Source organism: Elephantulus edwardii, unplaced genomic scaffold (genome assembly GCF_000299155.1).
Source record: "Elephantulus edwardii isolate Elephantulus edwardi_28Jun2011 unplaced genomic scaffold, EleEdw1.0 scaffold00060, whole genome shotgun sequence".
NCBI classification, from domain to species: Eukaryota; Metazoa; Chordata; class Mammalia; order Macroscelidea; family Macroscelididae; genus Elephantulus; species Elephantulus edwardii.
The window spans coordinates 17,477,336-17,494,853 of record NW_006399810.1 but is presented as its reverse complement, the minus strand read 5'-3'; the positions used below and the strand labels follow the sequence as shown (position 1 = coordinate 17,494,853).

Below are 17,518 nucleotides of genomic sequence, written 5' to 3'. Positions count from 1 at the left end.
CTCCGATTGTAAAAGTTGGTAAAAATCTTCTATCTCCTCTTCCTTGGCTCTGGTTGTTGGTGCATATATTTGAATGATAGTGGTATTCACTGGAACCTAGAATTTAAAAATTATTAATTCAAAGAAATGTCACTTTTCTGTGTTTATTAAATAATACCTTCACATTTAATATCTTTGAATGTTTTCCAACCCTTGTAAGGATTCTTGTACAAATATACAATTAGAGAAGTCAAATGGGTCAAAAATGGCCTTTCACTTTAACCTATTAACTCAAAATATACTTACAGAAACCCTAAGAATAAGGTGAGGCAGAAAGACTTCAAAAAGACAGTCTTTATAAAGCAGTTTATATTCTTTAAACTATAGGTAAAATTCCATGCTATTTCTCAATTATTTTACCTGGAGAAATTTTATTCTCTAGTGAAATCCTATAGCAAGAGTCACTTTTCTGTGAGTCAGTCCTTTACTCCCCTAAATGAGCAAAGGAAAAAATCCAAACCCTGGCCATTCAATTGACTGTGACTCATAGTGACACAAGGACACAGAAGAACTGCTCCATAAGGTTTACAAGGATGTAATCTCTATGGAAGCAGAATGCCACAACTTTGTCCTTCAGAGAGGCTGATGGCTCCTTCTGGTTAGCAGCCAAGTGCTCTAACTAATACACCACCAGGGCACCTCTACAGTTTTACTGGTATTTGGCTTAGACTATCAACACAACGTGTACTGTTGCCTACATCTATTTCCTCTCTTATATTATGATCTATAAAGGCAAGCACCACGTTGTATATTCTGGTAAGTTACCACTATGTACCTTAGTGGCAAACACAGAAAAGGTCTCAATCAGAATCCTGAGGAGGCTGACTACACATAAACAGAAAATATTATTGACATCAGTCACCTAAAGGTAAGGGCCACGTGTAGCCTTTTAGAATGCTTAACATATTATAAAAAGTCATACACATTATAAGAAGTCATGGCTTATCCACATCTACATAGCCAGGATGACTATTTTTTCAATACAGGACTTTAAAGCCATCTTCAAAATTGTCTCATTGTGTTTTATTTTTCATTTTGAAATAAAAACAGTACTGAGAAATTTTCTGAGAGAAGATTAAGTTCAGAGACTCCAGCTCTGTTACTTACTTCAGTGTGCATCTCAGTATCTAAGATGAATTTAGTCACCAGCCCACAATGCAGAATAGAGAAAACCTCAATGTCCAGCTCTCGGAAAAAAGCCCTGTAATTCTGTAGTGACACAGATGTCTTGTCCTCATCTTTTTTTGTGACTTCCTGGAGGTAAAGAAGCAGCAGCCAAAATAATAAGTCTTCTATATAAATCTGCTGTCTAATAAGATTCCAAATTTCATAGATGCATCCATTTTACACAAAAAGTCACACTTTTATTACATTATTAATTTCCTTTTAACTTGAGCCCTTAATATTACTGAGATGGGCATTCTAACTTAATTCAGAAAGATATGTCACATATTGAGATTTCTGGTTAGTTTCTATTTAAAAATGAATGAACAAGTATTACAGAATAGTGGGGGAAAAAACAGTAATTTAGGAGCCAGAAAAATCTGGTTTAAAATCTTTCCTTAATCAGTTATGAGACCTTGGAGATAAACTTTTGTGTATCACAAGTGTCCTCACATCTAGTTTTAAATTTTAATTAATCTTACTTCATTTCCCCCTCTTATTATATGGGTATAAATTGGGGTTAACTGACAACAAAAATAAACACGGACCAAATGGAAGCTAAATAACAGAAATAAATGTAAGGTGGTTTAGGCAATTTGAGAAAAAAAAAATGAATGCAAATAGTATAGTTATAGGAAAAGGAAACTATTATTTAAAAAATACCAGAAAACTGTGCTAAGCTTTTCACATTGTCTGGATTTATTGACTCAACGGCACATGACAACAACAACAGATTTACTGAAGAGCTGATCATCTGAGACTGGTGGGGGGAAAAGGCTAAAAGAAGTAAACACAAAATTATGTTGCAATTTATGATTTTTATAAATGCTAACCAGGGAATCCAGAAGTACTGCAAGGACCAAAAAAAAGGGGAAAGAACCCTGAGAAAATAATTTGAGAAAGCTATGTACAGTCCACAGCAATGATAATGGGAACTAGGGACTCAGGACCTACATCCCACTTTGCTACTGAGAGGGTCACAGTAGGATTAGGAGAACTCACTTGCCTCTGTGGTACTTAATTCTTCCCTCTATAAAGTGCAGGGAATGATGCTGGCCCTCTATTTACCATAGAGGGATCTCGTGTCCCTTCCCAAGGACCCACCTTTTCCAGCTGGCTTCTACTCAATGGCGTAGGGTCACATTCCGATATATCTTCCTTTGAAAGTGTGTCAGAGGAGGACATTTTGCTGCCATCTGCTTTTCGTTTTACTCCTTCTTATTTTTCAAAACCAGAAAAAGACTCAAGTAATTAATAACTATGTTGCCAAATACTAATCTTTAGGAAAATAACCTGCTGAAGTCCTTCTAGAGATAAATCAAGCCAAATGCACAGCAGTCTAGCTGACTGTGACTAATGACAACTCTACAGGAGAGAGGAAAACTTCCCCATCTAGTTTCCAGGACCTGAAATCTTTAAAGTGCTAAACTGCCCATCTTTCTTCCAGAGAGCAACTGGTAGACTCAAACAGCTGACCTTTAGATCAGCAGCCAAGTGCTTTAACCATGGTATCACTAGAACTTTTTTTTCCCTAGGAGATAATTTTATAATCTCAATTGTTGCTGATTTATACCCATTGAAAGAAGGGCTTAGAGATATAATTTCTTCAGGTACTGGTGCTCAGGCACATACAGCCTCTTGGGTTAGTTCATCATGGCTCACGTGCAGATAAAGAATAATATGAACATACTCACTTTTCTTTCTTATTGTTCTGAATTTTGCAGAAATAGCAGTATTGGTATGAGGTACTGTATCTAAAGTTTCCAAGTCAAAGTTCGCAAAAGGAGGAACATAGTCCTGGGTGACTGAAACAAGAAGCAGCAGAAATCATTACACAACAACCAGATTCCACTCCACGTGGAAGGCAATCATCCAACAGGCTAGAACTAGTTACCGTGGAATGGCTGAACACCTGCACTGGGCACAGTAAAGTAGCTAAAGACAATGTATATTGTTGTGTTGTTATGTGCTGTCAAGTCAACTATGACTCACAGTGACCTTATGAACAAGAGATTGGAACCTTGCCCTATCATGGGAATATCTACATGAATTGTGGAGGTTAGAGAAGAAGATTGTATATCCCATTAACTTCCAAAATAACAAACAAGTCTGTCTTGGAAGGAGTGTGACCAGGGTGGCTCTAGGGTGGTGATACTTCATCTCACACACTTTGGGTATGTTGCCAGGAAAGGCTAGTTCTTGGAAAAGGATATCTTTCCAGGAAAGGGGGAGGGTTAGAGAAAGAGAAAGACCTTAAGAAGAGGGACTGATATATGATGTAACAATGAAGTATATCAGAGACTATGAGTGTGGCGCAGGACAAAGCATGGTTCACATCTGTTGTTCACAGGGTGTCTTATGAGTAATGGTTGACTCTATGGCATCTAATAACAATAATTAACATAAAACCTTTTTAAATAATTAAAACTATCTAAGAAGGTCAAAAAAGTAACTGATATTTAAAATAGACATTAGCAATATTTAGTCACACAGAAGTTTGTCCTATATAAAATTATTACGATGAAGACATGGAAGGTAGGGCTCCACTTTGCCCAGACTCAGGCACCTGCTCCTTTAGTTCACGGATAGAAGGTGCTAGGATGCCTTTCATCTTTACTTCTTGCTCGTGACAGTGTTCAGAAAGGCAAAGGTCACTGAAGCCTGACTTCCAAAGAAGAAAACTAACTTTACAACAGCTCGATTAATGGGTTTTTTTTTTTTTTTTTTTTAATTTCCTAAGCACCAAGCACCAAGATATCTTGGAGCTAAGAAGGGGAGTAAAATGAATATACTCTTTTTCCCTTTTGTTAGTTTTGTTGAGCACTCCTCCCAGGTGAGTGGGAACAGCTCTCACTGAGTTTACGATGCTAGTGGGCTTGCTTGCCCTTACCTGCCAAATACCTTTCCAGAATCGTCTGCAGTTCTGTGATGTGCTTTAACCGCATAAGCACCTTCCCTTTCATCTCTGGTGAAGCTTGCTGGCAGAAAGCATTCACAATCTGCAACAGAACAAATGATATTTTCATATCTTCAACTGTTAGAATCTTAACGTTACTTGCACTATTTATGAGGAGTGAAAAGAAGATGCCATTCAGCAGCAGGATATGTGAGTTCTGTCTGCAATAAAGGTGCTTGCAGCAAGGTGTGTAGAGAAAAAAGCTCAAGGTCAATATTCAGGAACTCTGACTTCTTAATCCTGTACGCCATCAAGTTAGAACTGACCCATAGCTGACACTGTAGTAGGTTTTCAGAGGCAGCAAATCAATTGGAGGAGACTGCCCACTCTCCCACGGAGCAGCTGGTGGATTTGAACCATGTACCTTTGGGATTACAGTGCAGTTTCTTACCACTAGGACACCAGAGTTCCCTTTATATTCCTAGATGCACTTACTACTAATTAGGTAAAAGGAAGAATAGTACAGTGGCTAAAGAGCATACATTTTGGTAAATGTAAATGAGTCCTTTTCGGCTACTTAGCTGAGTAACATTGGTTATGATCTCAAACTTTCTGAACTTCCATTTTTTTTGTTGTTAGCCAACAGTTCTTAATATACAAAATAGAGATCATTACTTTCCAGATGAGAAAAGGCAAAACAGACCAGAGAGGGAGGGGAGAAGAATTTATGTTGAGAGGACATTACATAAACATTAACACCTGCAAAATATGAAAACAGAGGGGGAAAAATTGTGCAACAATGAAAGACCTTTTCTGCCAAAGGGAAAAGCAAACTGGGGGGAGGGGGGCGTGTGGGGGGGTAGGAAGAAAAATGTGCAACAAGGAATGAATGAAAATCCAAGTTCTCTATAAATTTTCATTAAAATGTCAATTATAATAAAAATTAGTTAAATTATGAAAATAATATTCATAGATGCTGACTGTTAGGAATTATGTTGATTCAACATAGTATTGAGTTCTTTAAGACATCTCCTAAATTAGTTTATACCATTTTTTGGACACGAGTTTTCTTTTCCTCCTTTTTTTTTTTTTTTTTAAATTTATTATTAATTTCAATGAAAATTTACAGAGACTTTGGATTTCCATTCATTCATTGTTGCACTTTTCTCCCCTTCTAACCTCCCCCCCACCAGTACACTACCCTCTTGGAAAAGTAAAAGAAAAATTCTTTCATTGTTTTACAATCATTCCTCCCAGGTCCACTCTACTCGGCAGCCTTCACTCTGGACTCCTGTCATGACAAAAATAACCTAATCACATATCCCTTTTAAACACTTTTCTCCCTCATCTGTTTCAATGCAGAATACATTATTGAACTCACCTTTCTCAGTTTCCCCCCAACCCCGATGCCAGTCCAGTTTTACAACAGTGGCATCATGCAGTATTTGTCCTTTTGTGACTGAGATACTTCATTCAGCATAATGTCCTCCAGGGTCACCCATTTTGAATAATATTGCATGAGTTCCTTGTTTTTCAATGCAGCGTAGTATTCCATTGTGTGACTATACTACAGCTTCTCTATCCATTCGTTTGTTGATGGGCACTTAGGTTGTTTCCAACTCCTTGCTATCGTGAACAAAGCCGCAACAAACATGGGTGTGCATGGACACGAGTTTTATAGACAAAAACACTGTGATACATTAGGGATAATTTATGGTGGATTCAGTGGGTGAGTTGATGGATAAGAGTTGCACGGCCAACTCAAGAGCAGGCAGTTCAAATCACCAGCTGTACTGTGAGAGAAAGACAGGCCTTCTCCCATCTGAATATATAGTCTCTGAAAATCTGCTAGAGGGGAAGCCATGAGTCGGTTTCAATTCAATGGCACATAATAAGTTACTCCTTACAACATCATCAGTAAGGAATTTGAGTGAGCTTTTACTTTTTTCAACAAGAAAGTGGTAATATAGTAGTTGTATCAACTAAATATCGTTCATAGGGTTGCTATGAGTTGTCTATGACTTGATGGCACTTAACAACAACAACAATCAACTAAATAGCATAAATGAAAAATCAGCACAGCATATGACACAATAACATGTCTGATAAATTTTAGTAGCTTTGAATTCTATCCCTGAAATTCCATGTCTTACATATTTCATTATATAATTGAGAGGACCAAATTAATTAATTCATGTGAACAAATAGTGACAGCATATATCTATACTAAGACAAGCAGGATTCTCACAATGGAGAAATTGTAAGGTTTTTGAATAAGGCAATAAACAAAGAAAGGCTTTGGAGGAGTAAATAGTAAGTGAATTCTAAGTTGTTTTTAGTTTTGTTGGCTACAAACAAGTACTATCGAAGTTGTGGGATATAATAGCTGGAGAAGCACACACGTTAGCCTAGGGGGAATTTTTAAAGATGAACCAAGAAAATGATTTTCAAAAGAAACTACAGAAATGTTCCAATAACTCTATTTACCTCTCGGAGCCAGTTGAGAGTAAGAAATATAAGTGAACATATGAACTCATGCTTTCTAACAGACATGGACTCCAGCTTCTCTCCAAGTTCCAGGTCAGTGAGGAATACAGGACAGTCTGAAAGAGAAGGATAAACATTGCCAACTCCCTTTAATGCAAGTCCTTGGATGCTGCCCCTAGAGCTAACCCTCTTTGCTACTTTGACTCAAAAATACTCCCCTATTTATGCAGTAGTCACAAATGTAATTAAGTAGTCTCTCTAATTTATAAAAACAAGGACTAGGAAATGACATAAAACTATAGTAATAGGTATTGATTTGTTAGTATGAAGGATGCTGTTCACACTGTTTTGCCTTTGGAATTCTATTACTGCTGCTAGACAACTCTGTGCAATTAGCAAACTCAGGAACTATGGACGGGCTTGCCCATTCCTGTGAAAGAAAGGTTAAAAGAAGGAAGATCTGAGGACTTCATCTTATACCTAGTAAGCCATCAATCTCCTCCAAGTTCCCGTCATGTTGTCTCTCAATGCACAGTCTCAGTAATCGGAAGTAGGAAGCCAGGCACAATGGAGAGAGCAATCTAGGAAAGAGGAGTCCATTTCAGACATGTTAGTTATTTTGTTCCCAGAAGTCCAATTTAGAGTATAGCCCCAAACAAATGATCTACTTTTAAGAACAAATGGAAGGGGAGGAAAAAAATTAGAAAAGAGATGGGTAAAAGACAAGACTATAAAATAATGAGATGAACAGCAAAACACTACTAAAGAAATACTCAGAACTCATTATTGTCAAGTTGGCATGAACTCATTGCTCACTCTCCAGTGGGTTTTCTGAGGTTTCTAATGGCACAGGAGGAGGGGGCCCACCACTTTCAAGCTCTATCATTGAAGGATTCAGCACTGCCTTAGGGTTTGAAATGCAACATCCTATTGACCGTACTATCAGAATTTCCACTGAAGAAAAAGAACAAGTGGGAAAAGAACAACTGTGTTGGAGGTATCGTATCATAATTAAAGTCACAAAATTTGCATGCATAGTTGAATGAAAATACAGTATGTGTTGTTAACTTCTACTCAAATGACAATTTGAAAGGAAAAAAAAAGAAAAATAAGAGACAACAGAAACAAATACATCATGAACTGAAATGGAGGGAGACAGTGGGCAGGTAGGGTAGGTATCCACATTCTAAGTCAGAAAAATGAGAGGTAGCCAGGATGTCTACAGGAGAGAGAGTAAGAGAAGGCGATGGATAAAGGACAGAAAGGTAATAGACTTAGAAGGTTTGTGGGCTGTCATGAGGCGGTATAAATTCTAACCTTAGGCTTCAAACAAAAATGAGGAATCTACCATTCTCTCTAACCTCTCCAGATAGTCTGTTCAGGATAACAAAGCTACCCAAGAAGCCAAGGGAACTGTGGGAGTCCCTGTGACACTGAAAATGGCAAGGTTTTAGCAAAGAAAAACAGCACTGACTTTTGGCCTGATTTGTGTGAAGTCATCCTACTCCCATCTTCTGCAAAGTCCTGAGAGAACAACAGTGGCAGCAGGTTAATGGCAATTCCATCCTGACTGCTGTATTCTTCCAGTCCGTAGAGAGCTTTCACAGGAAACTGATAGTCACTGTAGAAAGAACCCAGAACCACATCCCCAACTGAGCAAGAAACACAATAAACCATTTCCACTTACTATGATGAGAATTAAGGTAAGGTGCTTGAGAGAAAAAGTGGGGTATCAGCAATCCTGGACCTGGGGATGCCGAGGCGACAGAGAAGGGAGGGGTGACTCAGTGGACTGGACTGTGGTCACAGTCAGGGCATTAAAAGCAGACACTAGCTACTGCAATCACTGAGGAATGTGTATACAAGTCCAGTCCGGTCAGTGGGTGAATGGCACTTACCCTTCTGGAATGGCACAGAGGTCTACCACAAAGGCATCTTGGAAATTGCTAAGGATGGTCTGTCCAGCCCATTCCTTTAGGAGGCAAAAAAGAAAAAGAGCAACATAGACATAGCCACAATGGATTGCTGTGAGTTCCTAGAAAGATTATTTTTACTTTTCTCAGTCTCCTCATGTCTGAAAAAGGAGATAAGGAGAATGAATACTTTATAATCACAAAGGAGAAGCAAGACATTGCATGAAAAGAGCTTTTTTCACATAGTGGTTCTCTGCATCATCACCAACTTCTTCATTATCATTAGTTATTATGGGAAAGAGGCTCAGAGGCGTGCCCTGAGGGAGGGCACAGGCTTCCCAACTAGAATCTGGAAGTGCTTGAAGAATGGTTCCTGTCTTAATCATCTACTGTAATTAGAACAAAACCCACCACCAGTAGGTAGCTTTAACAAAGAGGAATGAGCCCATCAACAAATGGATAGAAAGATGAGGGTATATTCACATAACGGAGTATTACGAAGCAACGAAAAACAATGAATACATAAAAGTTACGTAACATAACATGGAGAACCCTGGGGCACATCATGCAGAGTGAAATATCTCAGTCACAAAAGGACAAATACTGAATAGTACCACTGTTATAAACCAAGTCTGACACAGGGGTTTGGTGAAGAATAGGATAGGAGTGGAGAGATAATGAACACTGCATTGGAACAGATGAAGGAAAGAATGGTCTAAAAGGAATATATGACTGGTGATATACATGACAACAGCCCAGAATAAGAGGTACATTTTATTAAAAAAACAAAACAGGGAGGTCTGATGGCCTAGTGGCAAGAAGCTGCACTGCAATCACAGGGATATGCTGTTTGAATCCACCAGATTCTCTGCCGGAGAAGGAGGGGCCATCTCTTCCTGTACCAGTCAGATCCAATATGACGGTACACACACACACAAACAAAATAATAAATTAAAAAAAAAAATCAACAGTTTAAAAACAAAACACAAAAACAAGAACAAAAACCACCATAAAAGAGAATGAGTTGTCTCATAGTTGAAGAGGATAGGAGCCCAAATTCAGGGCACCTGGCTTTAGGGAAGTGAAAGTTTCAAGTCCTCCTTACTTTCCTCAAACAAGGTTGTATCATCTGCATCATGTAAATACTATATTGCCGTCAGTATGGCTTAACTCACCTAAATATCAAGAAAACAAAAAGCACTGTGCTAACAGGGAACATCACTAAAGATGAAGAGAAGCTTGGAGACGTTAACAATTTGATCTGACTTGGATCCACAATTCCTTGCCACCAGCAATCAAATAAAATAAATTAGTATGGGGAAAAAAAAAGAAAGTGTTGGATTAGGTAAATCTACTATTTAAGACCTCTCCATGGGGCTGAAGAACAGCCATGCCCATTTAAAGATTAAGGTGTGATGATTCAAGTCATGGTCTTTTCAATAACTTCTTATACATCTGAAAGTTGATATCCAAATGAATAAGGATGACAAGAATCATGAATATCTTTGTTGGGGAGGAGTAATGAACATTTAATGGACTGCCAAAAGAACCAACAAATATGTACGGGAAAAAGTGCAGCCAGGGTGCTCCTTAGAAGTAAGGATGATGAAACTTCGTCTCATATACTTTGGGCATCTTGTTAGGAGGAGTCAGTCTTTGGGAAAAAAGACATCATGCTTTGAAAAGTGGAGGTTCAGGGAGAGAGAGAGGAAGACTCCAACATCAAATGGACTGACACTGTAACTGTAGCAATGGGTTCAGCAATGAGTGTTTATCAGGGATAAGGAGGTTACAGGATAGGGCCAGGTTCAGATCTGTTGTTCACAGGGCCAATGGGAAATAACAAGTGAGGTGGGTGGGGAATATACAATTAAATCTATAACAACCTGTATTGTAAATGGAGTTTTCACAATGGGACAACTCTAATGATGTGAATCATTGTTTGCATTAGAACATGCAAACAAGGTACATGGACTACTGATGATGGGATTGGTCCATCTTGCCACCCCACTGGTTTAACCTTCACTCCCAGGAAGAAAGCATCATCAAACAGAACTCTCAGGCTCCTGGCCAGAGAGCTTCCTTAGAAAGATGGATCAAGACACCAGAGAAGCAGCAGCAGCGGTGAACCAGAAGCCAGCATGAGGCAGAGCTGACTGGGGACACTGCCCACAGAGCCAGAGCTGGGACCTCCTCTGAGTGTTAGACATCATCATTGACAAGAGCTTTGTGACACTTAGAGCTGTAGTCTCAGGGCAGAGTAGGCTTGACAAGCTGCCCTGACTTGTATCCTGTTTTCAATCTTAATTATAATCTGTTAATTTCTAATCTATGAGTTCTGTTTGACCACTGCAACATATCAGCAGACCCCTGGGCAGAGCAGTGAGAGCCCAAGGAGGGACAAGGGTGTGGAGACTTGTGGGACACGTCTAACTTCACAGGAGTTGGTTGTGCTGTGGATGTGGGGACGGCTCTACCTTGGGGAACTGGCTGAAGTGAGATTTGAGGCCCTGCTGTTACTCAGTCCCTCTATTTTCACACAACAGCTGAGAAAAGGCTTGCAGAGTGAGTACTAAAGCAGCCCTTTAGGCATCAGGTCTTTAAGTGGAGAGATGTGACCTACCAGGGTTTTTGGATCCAGTTTTCCTCCTTGGATCAGGTTGGCAAATTCATCAAAATAAAGTGTGGAGGCCTGAGGAGACTGCTCACAGCAGGAGTGAACCAGCTGCAGCAAGGAGGTGACCTGTGGCAGCCGGAGAGAAAACCTACTCAGTCCTTGAGCTGTGTTAAGGAGAAAAGCGTGTGCTAGAAAAGCCTGTACCTAGTTAGCAGGACATGCAACTCACCTGCATATCAAGTGTGACATAAGTTTAAAGCCACCTAGGAAATGGCTCAGGCCACGCTTAAGCTTCCCATATAAAGGCCCTACGAAAGGGATAATTATGCTGACTGCAGGCTCTTGTTTCTGCTAGTCCCTGTTACTTCCTTTTTTACCCACTGTGCCAAATAAAATTATTTTTCTTGACTGCTGGCAACTATGACGTCAGGCTTTTCCTCTCTAACAGCTGTCAACTCTCCCTAAACTCCATTTACCCCATTTGGTAGTAAGGCTTTCTTTTCCAAGGGCACTGGTAATGCTTTTTACTTCTTTTTTTCATTGATTATGGCACATTTTCCTCCCCCTCCCTCCCCTAGAGTCCACTTTGCAATGTACCACTCACTTGTTCCAGATAGTTGTTATACATATAATGCCTAATCATATATTCCTTTCAGATAGTTCCTCCCCTTATCTGTTCCAATTCATTATCTATCCACCCTTGAATATTCTCCCTCCAACTCATCCAGGTGTCCTATTTTATAATAGCCGTGTTATGCAGTATTTGTCCTTGTGACTGAGATATTTATAAATCCTCCAGGCTCCGCCATGTTGTATAATGTTCTATGAATTCATTATTTTTCAGTGCTACATAATATTCCACTGTGTGAATGTACCACAGTTTTCCCATCCATTTGTTTATTTATGGGCACTTGGGTTGCTTCCATTTCTTTGCTACTGTGAATAAGGCAGTAAGAAACATGGGTGTGCATGCATCCATCTGTTTGAGTTGCGGCTCTGATTTCGTTAGGGTATATTCCCAGTAGTAGAACTGCTGAGTCAAATCATATTTCTGTTTCCAACTTTTTGAGAAAGCACCAGACTGCCTTTCATAGTGGCTATTCCATTTTACACTCCCACCAGCAGTGAATAAGAGTCCCCATCTACCACCCTGCCAGCATTTGCTGTTTGTTGCCCTGCTTTTACTTCTTATCCAAGATTTCCTTGGCCTCCTCACTAAAATGCCCTTTTCTAGCTTCCTCCATTTCCTAGTCATCACCACAGACAGTCAATATAATTTTCCTAAAGCAAAGTTTTAATATGTCATTTTCATGTTAAGAAACTTTTGATGACTACACTGACTGAAGAATGGAATAAAAATGTCTTGCTCAACACTCAAGATCTTCCGTTTTCTAGCTCCAATTACACTTAATTGCCATGTGATCTGGCCAAGCTACTCTTTAAACATAGCCCACCAATTTTCTCTCTAGACATCTGTACTTTTCCTAGGGTTATTAGAGAGATACAGAAATATATATAACAGACTAAAAAAAAAAAAGCAACTGTTATTTTTTAGAAACCAGTACTCTTCTTGTGCACTGTCTGTGATGGGAAGCAGTTCCTTAGTTCCCTGTAGGCATACTCAACCAGATCATAAGAACTCACCTGAGTGCAATCCTCACTGCTTAGTTTTGCTTCCTTCTGGGTCACACTGGAAGAGCCACTTCAAAATATAAAGAGTTTGAGTCTCACTATTTTACAGTATTTAGTCGTAAGTCTAAGAATCCTGGTTTTTTGGCTTCCAAGAGGAAGTAAGGGGGTAGTAGTGGGGAAATGGCTAGAGATGGACATGAAATTACAAGAAGGTACAAAGTACTATTTATTGAAAGCACCCAAAATGTTAAGTACCCTTGAGTTGTAGATGACTCATATGACCCTATAAAAAAAGACCTGAACACTTGTGTAATTTTCATCATTTCTCCAAGTTCATAGAGTTTCTGGAGGCATGCTATTTCTGAAGTGGATGCCACTCCTGCTTCCAAGCTTGTTTTAATTGTGTAGCTCCAACCAAACACTGTCCACCATGGGTAACCATTATCACATCTGACACATCAGTGTCAGTGTTTAGCATCATAGCAACCACAAGTTACCTCTGTACAGCAAATGGACAGACCAGTGCTATTCCACTTAGAAGAATGTTTGACCAAATACAATTAAAACCAGGCCTAAGGTAGGTTTGGAAAAAAAAACCCCAAACCCATCAAAATGCAGGTTTGAATAAATGAGAGTTATATTTAATAGCACACTAAATCAGTAATTTAGCTCTGGTGACCTCGAGGTAAAAAAACCTGCATTGAAATCCCAAAAGCACATGGTTCAAATCTACCAGCTGCTCCAATGAAGGAGCAGCTCTCCTCCCATGTGATTTACTGCCTCTGAAAACCCACTGAAGAGTCAGCTATGAGTGAATTCCAACTTGATGGCAAACAACAACAAATCAGTAATAGTAAGTGTCCATACTTATTCACTGCTTATTATGTGCTAGGCATTGTTCTAAGCTTTTAGAATGAAGGCTGTGTGTCTCTGGTAGTTCAATTCTACCAGTAGCTACAAGAGAAAAGATGGACATAAAATAATAAAATTTAAAAAATTTATATAAAAAACATTTTTCATTTAAAAGAAAAAAAGAATTTACAACCTGGGAAATCCAATGCAACGTCACTATAAGTTGAGACTGACTTGACAGTAGTGGATGATTTGAAAGACGTTTCCTGAGGCCTCAGGGATTCCTGAGGGAACTTACCCAGCACTGAAATGGCAATAGCAATATTTTACCAAGCCCCAAATCTGATGCCTTCCTAAATGATAAATTTGTCTCATGAAAGGATGGTAGAAAGACATTTAGCATATATCATTTTACACAATTAAAAATAAAGTATCACAAATCAATCAACTCCATTGATGACACATCCATTCTGACTCACTGAGAATGAGGAACTGATTTCCAAGGCTATAAATTATAAGGAAGCTGACATCACATTGTTCTCCCATGGAACAGTGAGGCTGGTAGGTTTGAACTGCTGACTTCTGGTTAGGAGCCAAGCTGCTTTACCACTGCATTAGCAGGGGTAAAAATCCACAAGGAAGATTTGCACCAAATGAGACATCCCAGCTAAGAGTAACACAGCATTAGGAAAGCCTGTCCGGTTTAGTGCCCAAGATACGAGAAGTGGTAGAAAAGTACATCCCAGAAGGACCAGGATTCCCCTTTTGTGGAACAGTTCTAGAACTCAGTCTTTTGGTAATCAGTCAGTAATGACAATGATTACACATGACAAAAAGAGTATAGTTTGCTGATTTATTATGGTTGTAATTTTCTCGAAATAACAATGCTGTCTATGCATTATAAAGGGAGTTCTGGTGGCCAAATGGCAAGGAATTATGCTGTCAAACTAAAAGTATGAGGCTTGAATTCCCTGCGGCTCCATGGAAGAACGATGGCTGTCTCTTCCTGTGTGATTTACTGCCTCTGAAAACCTGCTGGAGGGTCAGCTGTGAGTTGGTTCCAACGTGACGATACTCAACACCATCACATGCAATTTAACACTTCAAGTTTGTGATTTGATTATCTGACCTGGAGGTGAAGAATTTTAGATCTTACCTGTTTGCTGCCATGACACCAGCCATGGTGACAGCACCAATAATTCCGATAAATTTGTATCTCAATACTGTGCTAGACAGCTGCTTCCTTATCACCAGATGCATATCATCCTGCAGAGAATGACAGAGAAAGATGAAGATGCTAGAGTGATACAGTAAAATCCTATGGATATTGGAACAATAAAATTCTACAACAGGAAGGGCATTCACAGTCACTGCGTGCCATTCACCAAGCTATTTCATCTCAGTCTTAATTTTCTCTCCTGTAACATATGCAAGGTAGTTGTGAGAATCAGAGACAAATTAAAAAAAAATTCCTAGTACACTGATCGAAAACACTTGGTAATAGCTATTATTATTATAATAATTGCTGCTGTTGTGTAGAGTTGGAATAGACCCTCCAGTGGGTTTTCGGAGGTAGTTAATTGCATGCAAGGAGATGGTCCATCTTTCTGCGGAGCAGCTGGTGGTACCAAACCACATGTCTTTGGGATTGCAGCACAGCCCCTTGTCACTAGGCCACCAGAGCTCCCTGTAATAGTGATGTTGTTGCTACCATGCGCTGTCGGGTCTCCTGGGACTCATAGCAACACTCTATCCTGTGTCAATCTTATTGTCTCTGACACACCTATCCCCATTACCCCAGTGACTGAATCAATACATCTCATCAAGAGTCTTCCTCTCTTGTGCTCTCCCAAGAATGACGTCCCTCTCCAAAGACTGGCCTCACCTTGAAACATGAACAAAGTATGTCAGATGAAGCTTCAGAATCCTTGCCTCCAAAGAGAAGCCTGGCTTCATACTCTTCAGAATGAACTTGTTTGTTCTCCTATCAGTACATAGTGTGTTCAATACTCTTCTCCAGCACCACAGCTCAAAGGCATCACTTCTCCTTCTATCATCCCTAATCATTGTCCAGCTTTCTGATGCATAGCAAGTAAGTGCTGACTATGGCCTGGATTAGTTAATTGCATGTGAGGAGATGGCCCATCCTTCTGTGGAGCAGCTGGAGACTGACACTGTTGCTCTTCAGTACTTTGGAGAGGTCTCTGACAGCAGACTTTCCCAATGCAATTCGTCTTTTAATTTCCTGGCTGCTGGTACCAAGAGTGTTGACTGTGGAGCCAAGCAAACTAAAGCTGTCAACAATCTCAATCTATTCACCATCTATCATGATGCTACCAATCAGCCAGTGTTAAGAATCTTTGTTTTCTAGATGTTGAGCTTCAATCCGTACTAAAGGGGGTAGTCCTTGCAGCAAGCATTTCAGGTCCTCCTCAGTTTCAGCAAGCAGGGCTGTGTTATCTGCATAATGTAGATTGTTGATGAATCTACCTGCAATCCTAATGCCACATTTCTCTTCAGAGCCTAGACTCCCAGATAATGTTTCACATATAGATTGGAAAGGTATGGAGATAGGACAAATCTCTGGCATACACGCTTCCCAATTTTGAACCATGCAGTGTTCCCTTGCTCTGTTCTGACAACCACCTCCTGGTCCAAGTATAGGCTTCGCATAAGCACAATCGAGTGTTCTGAGATTCTCATTCTTCTCAGAGTCAGTGACAGTTTGTTGTGATCCACACAGTCAAATGCCTCTGCATAATCAATGAAACGCAGATGGACCTTCTTCTGGTATTCTCTGCTTTTAGCCAAGATCCATCTAACATTAGCAATAATGTACTAGGGTACCACAGCCTCTTCTAAACCCAGCGTGTACTTCAGGCAGTTCTACACTGATGTACTCTTCTAGACGTTTTTGGATAATCTTCAGCAGAATCTTGCTTGCATGTGGAATCAATGATATTGTTTGATCATTTCTGCACTGTGTTGGGTCACCTTTCTTTGGAGTGGGAACAAATATAGATCTCTTCCAGTCAGTTGGCTAGGTGGCTGTTCTCCAGATTTCTTGGCACAAGTTGGTGAACACATTCAGGGCAATGTCTGTTTGTTGAAAAAGGTCAATTGGTATGCAGTCAGTTCCTGGGGCCTTGTTTTTTGTCAATTCTTTCAGAGCAGCTTGAACTTCTTCATTACCACAGGCTCTTGCTAACACATTATTTCATGAAATTCTTCTGTGCCCACCAACTCCTTTTGGTACAATGACTCTGTATATTCTTTCCATCTTCTTTTAATGCTTCTTGGATAATTTAATATTCTGCTCCAATTATCCTTAAGTATTGCAACTCAAGGCTTGAATTTGTTCTTCAGTTCCTTCAGCTTAAGAAGTACTAAGCGAGTTTGGCCCCTTTGATTTTCTGACTCCAGGTCTTTGCATATTTCATTGTAATACTTTCTTTCTGCGCTGCCCTTTGGAATCTTCTGTTCAACTCTTTAATATCTTGTTTTCTTCCCTTTGCTTTTACATCTCTGTGCTCTAGTACAATATTCAGAGTTTCTTCTGACATCCAATTTTCTTCCTCCTGTCTTTGTAATGACCTTTTGCATTCTTCCTAGATGATATTTTATTTATCATCCCAAAGCTCATTTGGTCTTCATTCATTAGTGTTCAAGGCCTCAAACCTGTTCCTGAGATGGTTTTGAAATTCAGGAGGGACAGACTCAAGGTCAAATTTTGGTTCCTCCAGGCAAGGATGCCCACTATCACCTCTTTTATTCAATATTGTTTTGGAAGTCTTAGCAATAGCAATAAGACAAGAGAAGGGAACAAAAGGTATCCAAATAGGCAACGAGGAGGTAAAATTATCCCTCTATGCTGATGACATGATAGTATACTTAGAAAACCCTAAAGACTCAGCAAGA

The 17,518-nt window shown here is 39.6% G+C and overlaps 1 protein-coding gene across 1 annotated transcript in view; it reads right to left on the bottom strand.

The window, feature by feature from the left end:
• FANCD2 (Fanconi anemia, complementation group D2) overlaps positions 1 to 17,518 on the bottom strand; it is a 113,022-nt gene that overhangs the window by 46,603 nt on the left and 48,901 nt on the right. The window contains exons 18-28 of the mRNA XM_006887699.1: positions 14,757 to 14,866; positions 12,761 to 12,818; positions 11,123 to 11,242; positions 8,485 to 8,558; positions 8,061 to 8,207; positions 7,067 to 7,167; positions 6,587 to 6,702; positions 4,094 to 4,202; positions 2,898 to 3,008; positions 2,308 to 2,420; positions 1,147 to 1,293 (exon numbers count right to left, since the gene is read on the bottom strand). Of these exons, the coding sequence (XP_006887761.1) occupies positions 1,147 to 1,293; positions 2,308 to 2,420; positions 2,898 to 3,008; positions 4,094 to 4,202; positions 6,587 to 6,702; positions 7,067 to 7,167; positions 8,061 to 8,207; positions 8,485 to 8,558; positions 11,123 to 11,242; positions 12,761 to 12,818; positions 14,757 to 14,866 (1,206 nt within the window). The remainder of the gene's footprint in view (positions 1 to 1,146; positions 1,294 to 2,307; positions 2,421 to 2,897; positions 3,009 to 4,093; positions 4,203 to 6,586; positions 6,703 to 7,066; positions 7,168 to 8,060; positions 8,208 to 8,484; positions 8,559 to 11,122; positions 11,243 to 12,760; positions 12,819 to 14,756; positions 14,867 to 17,518) is intronic.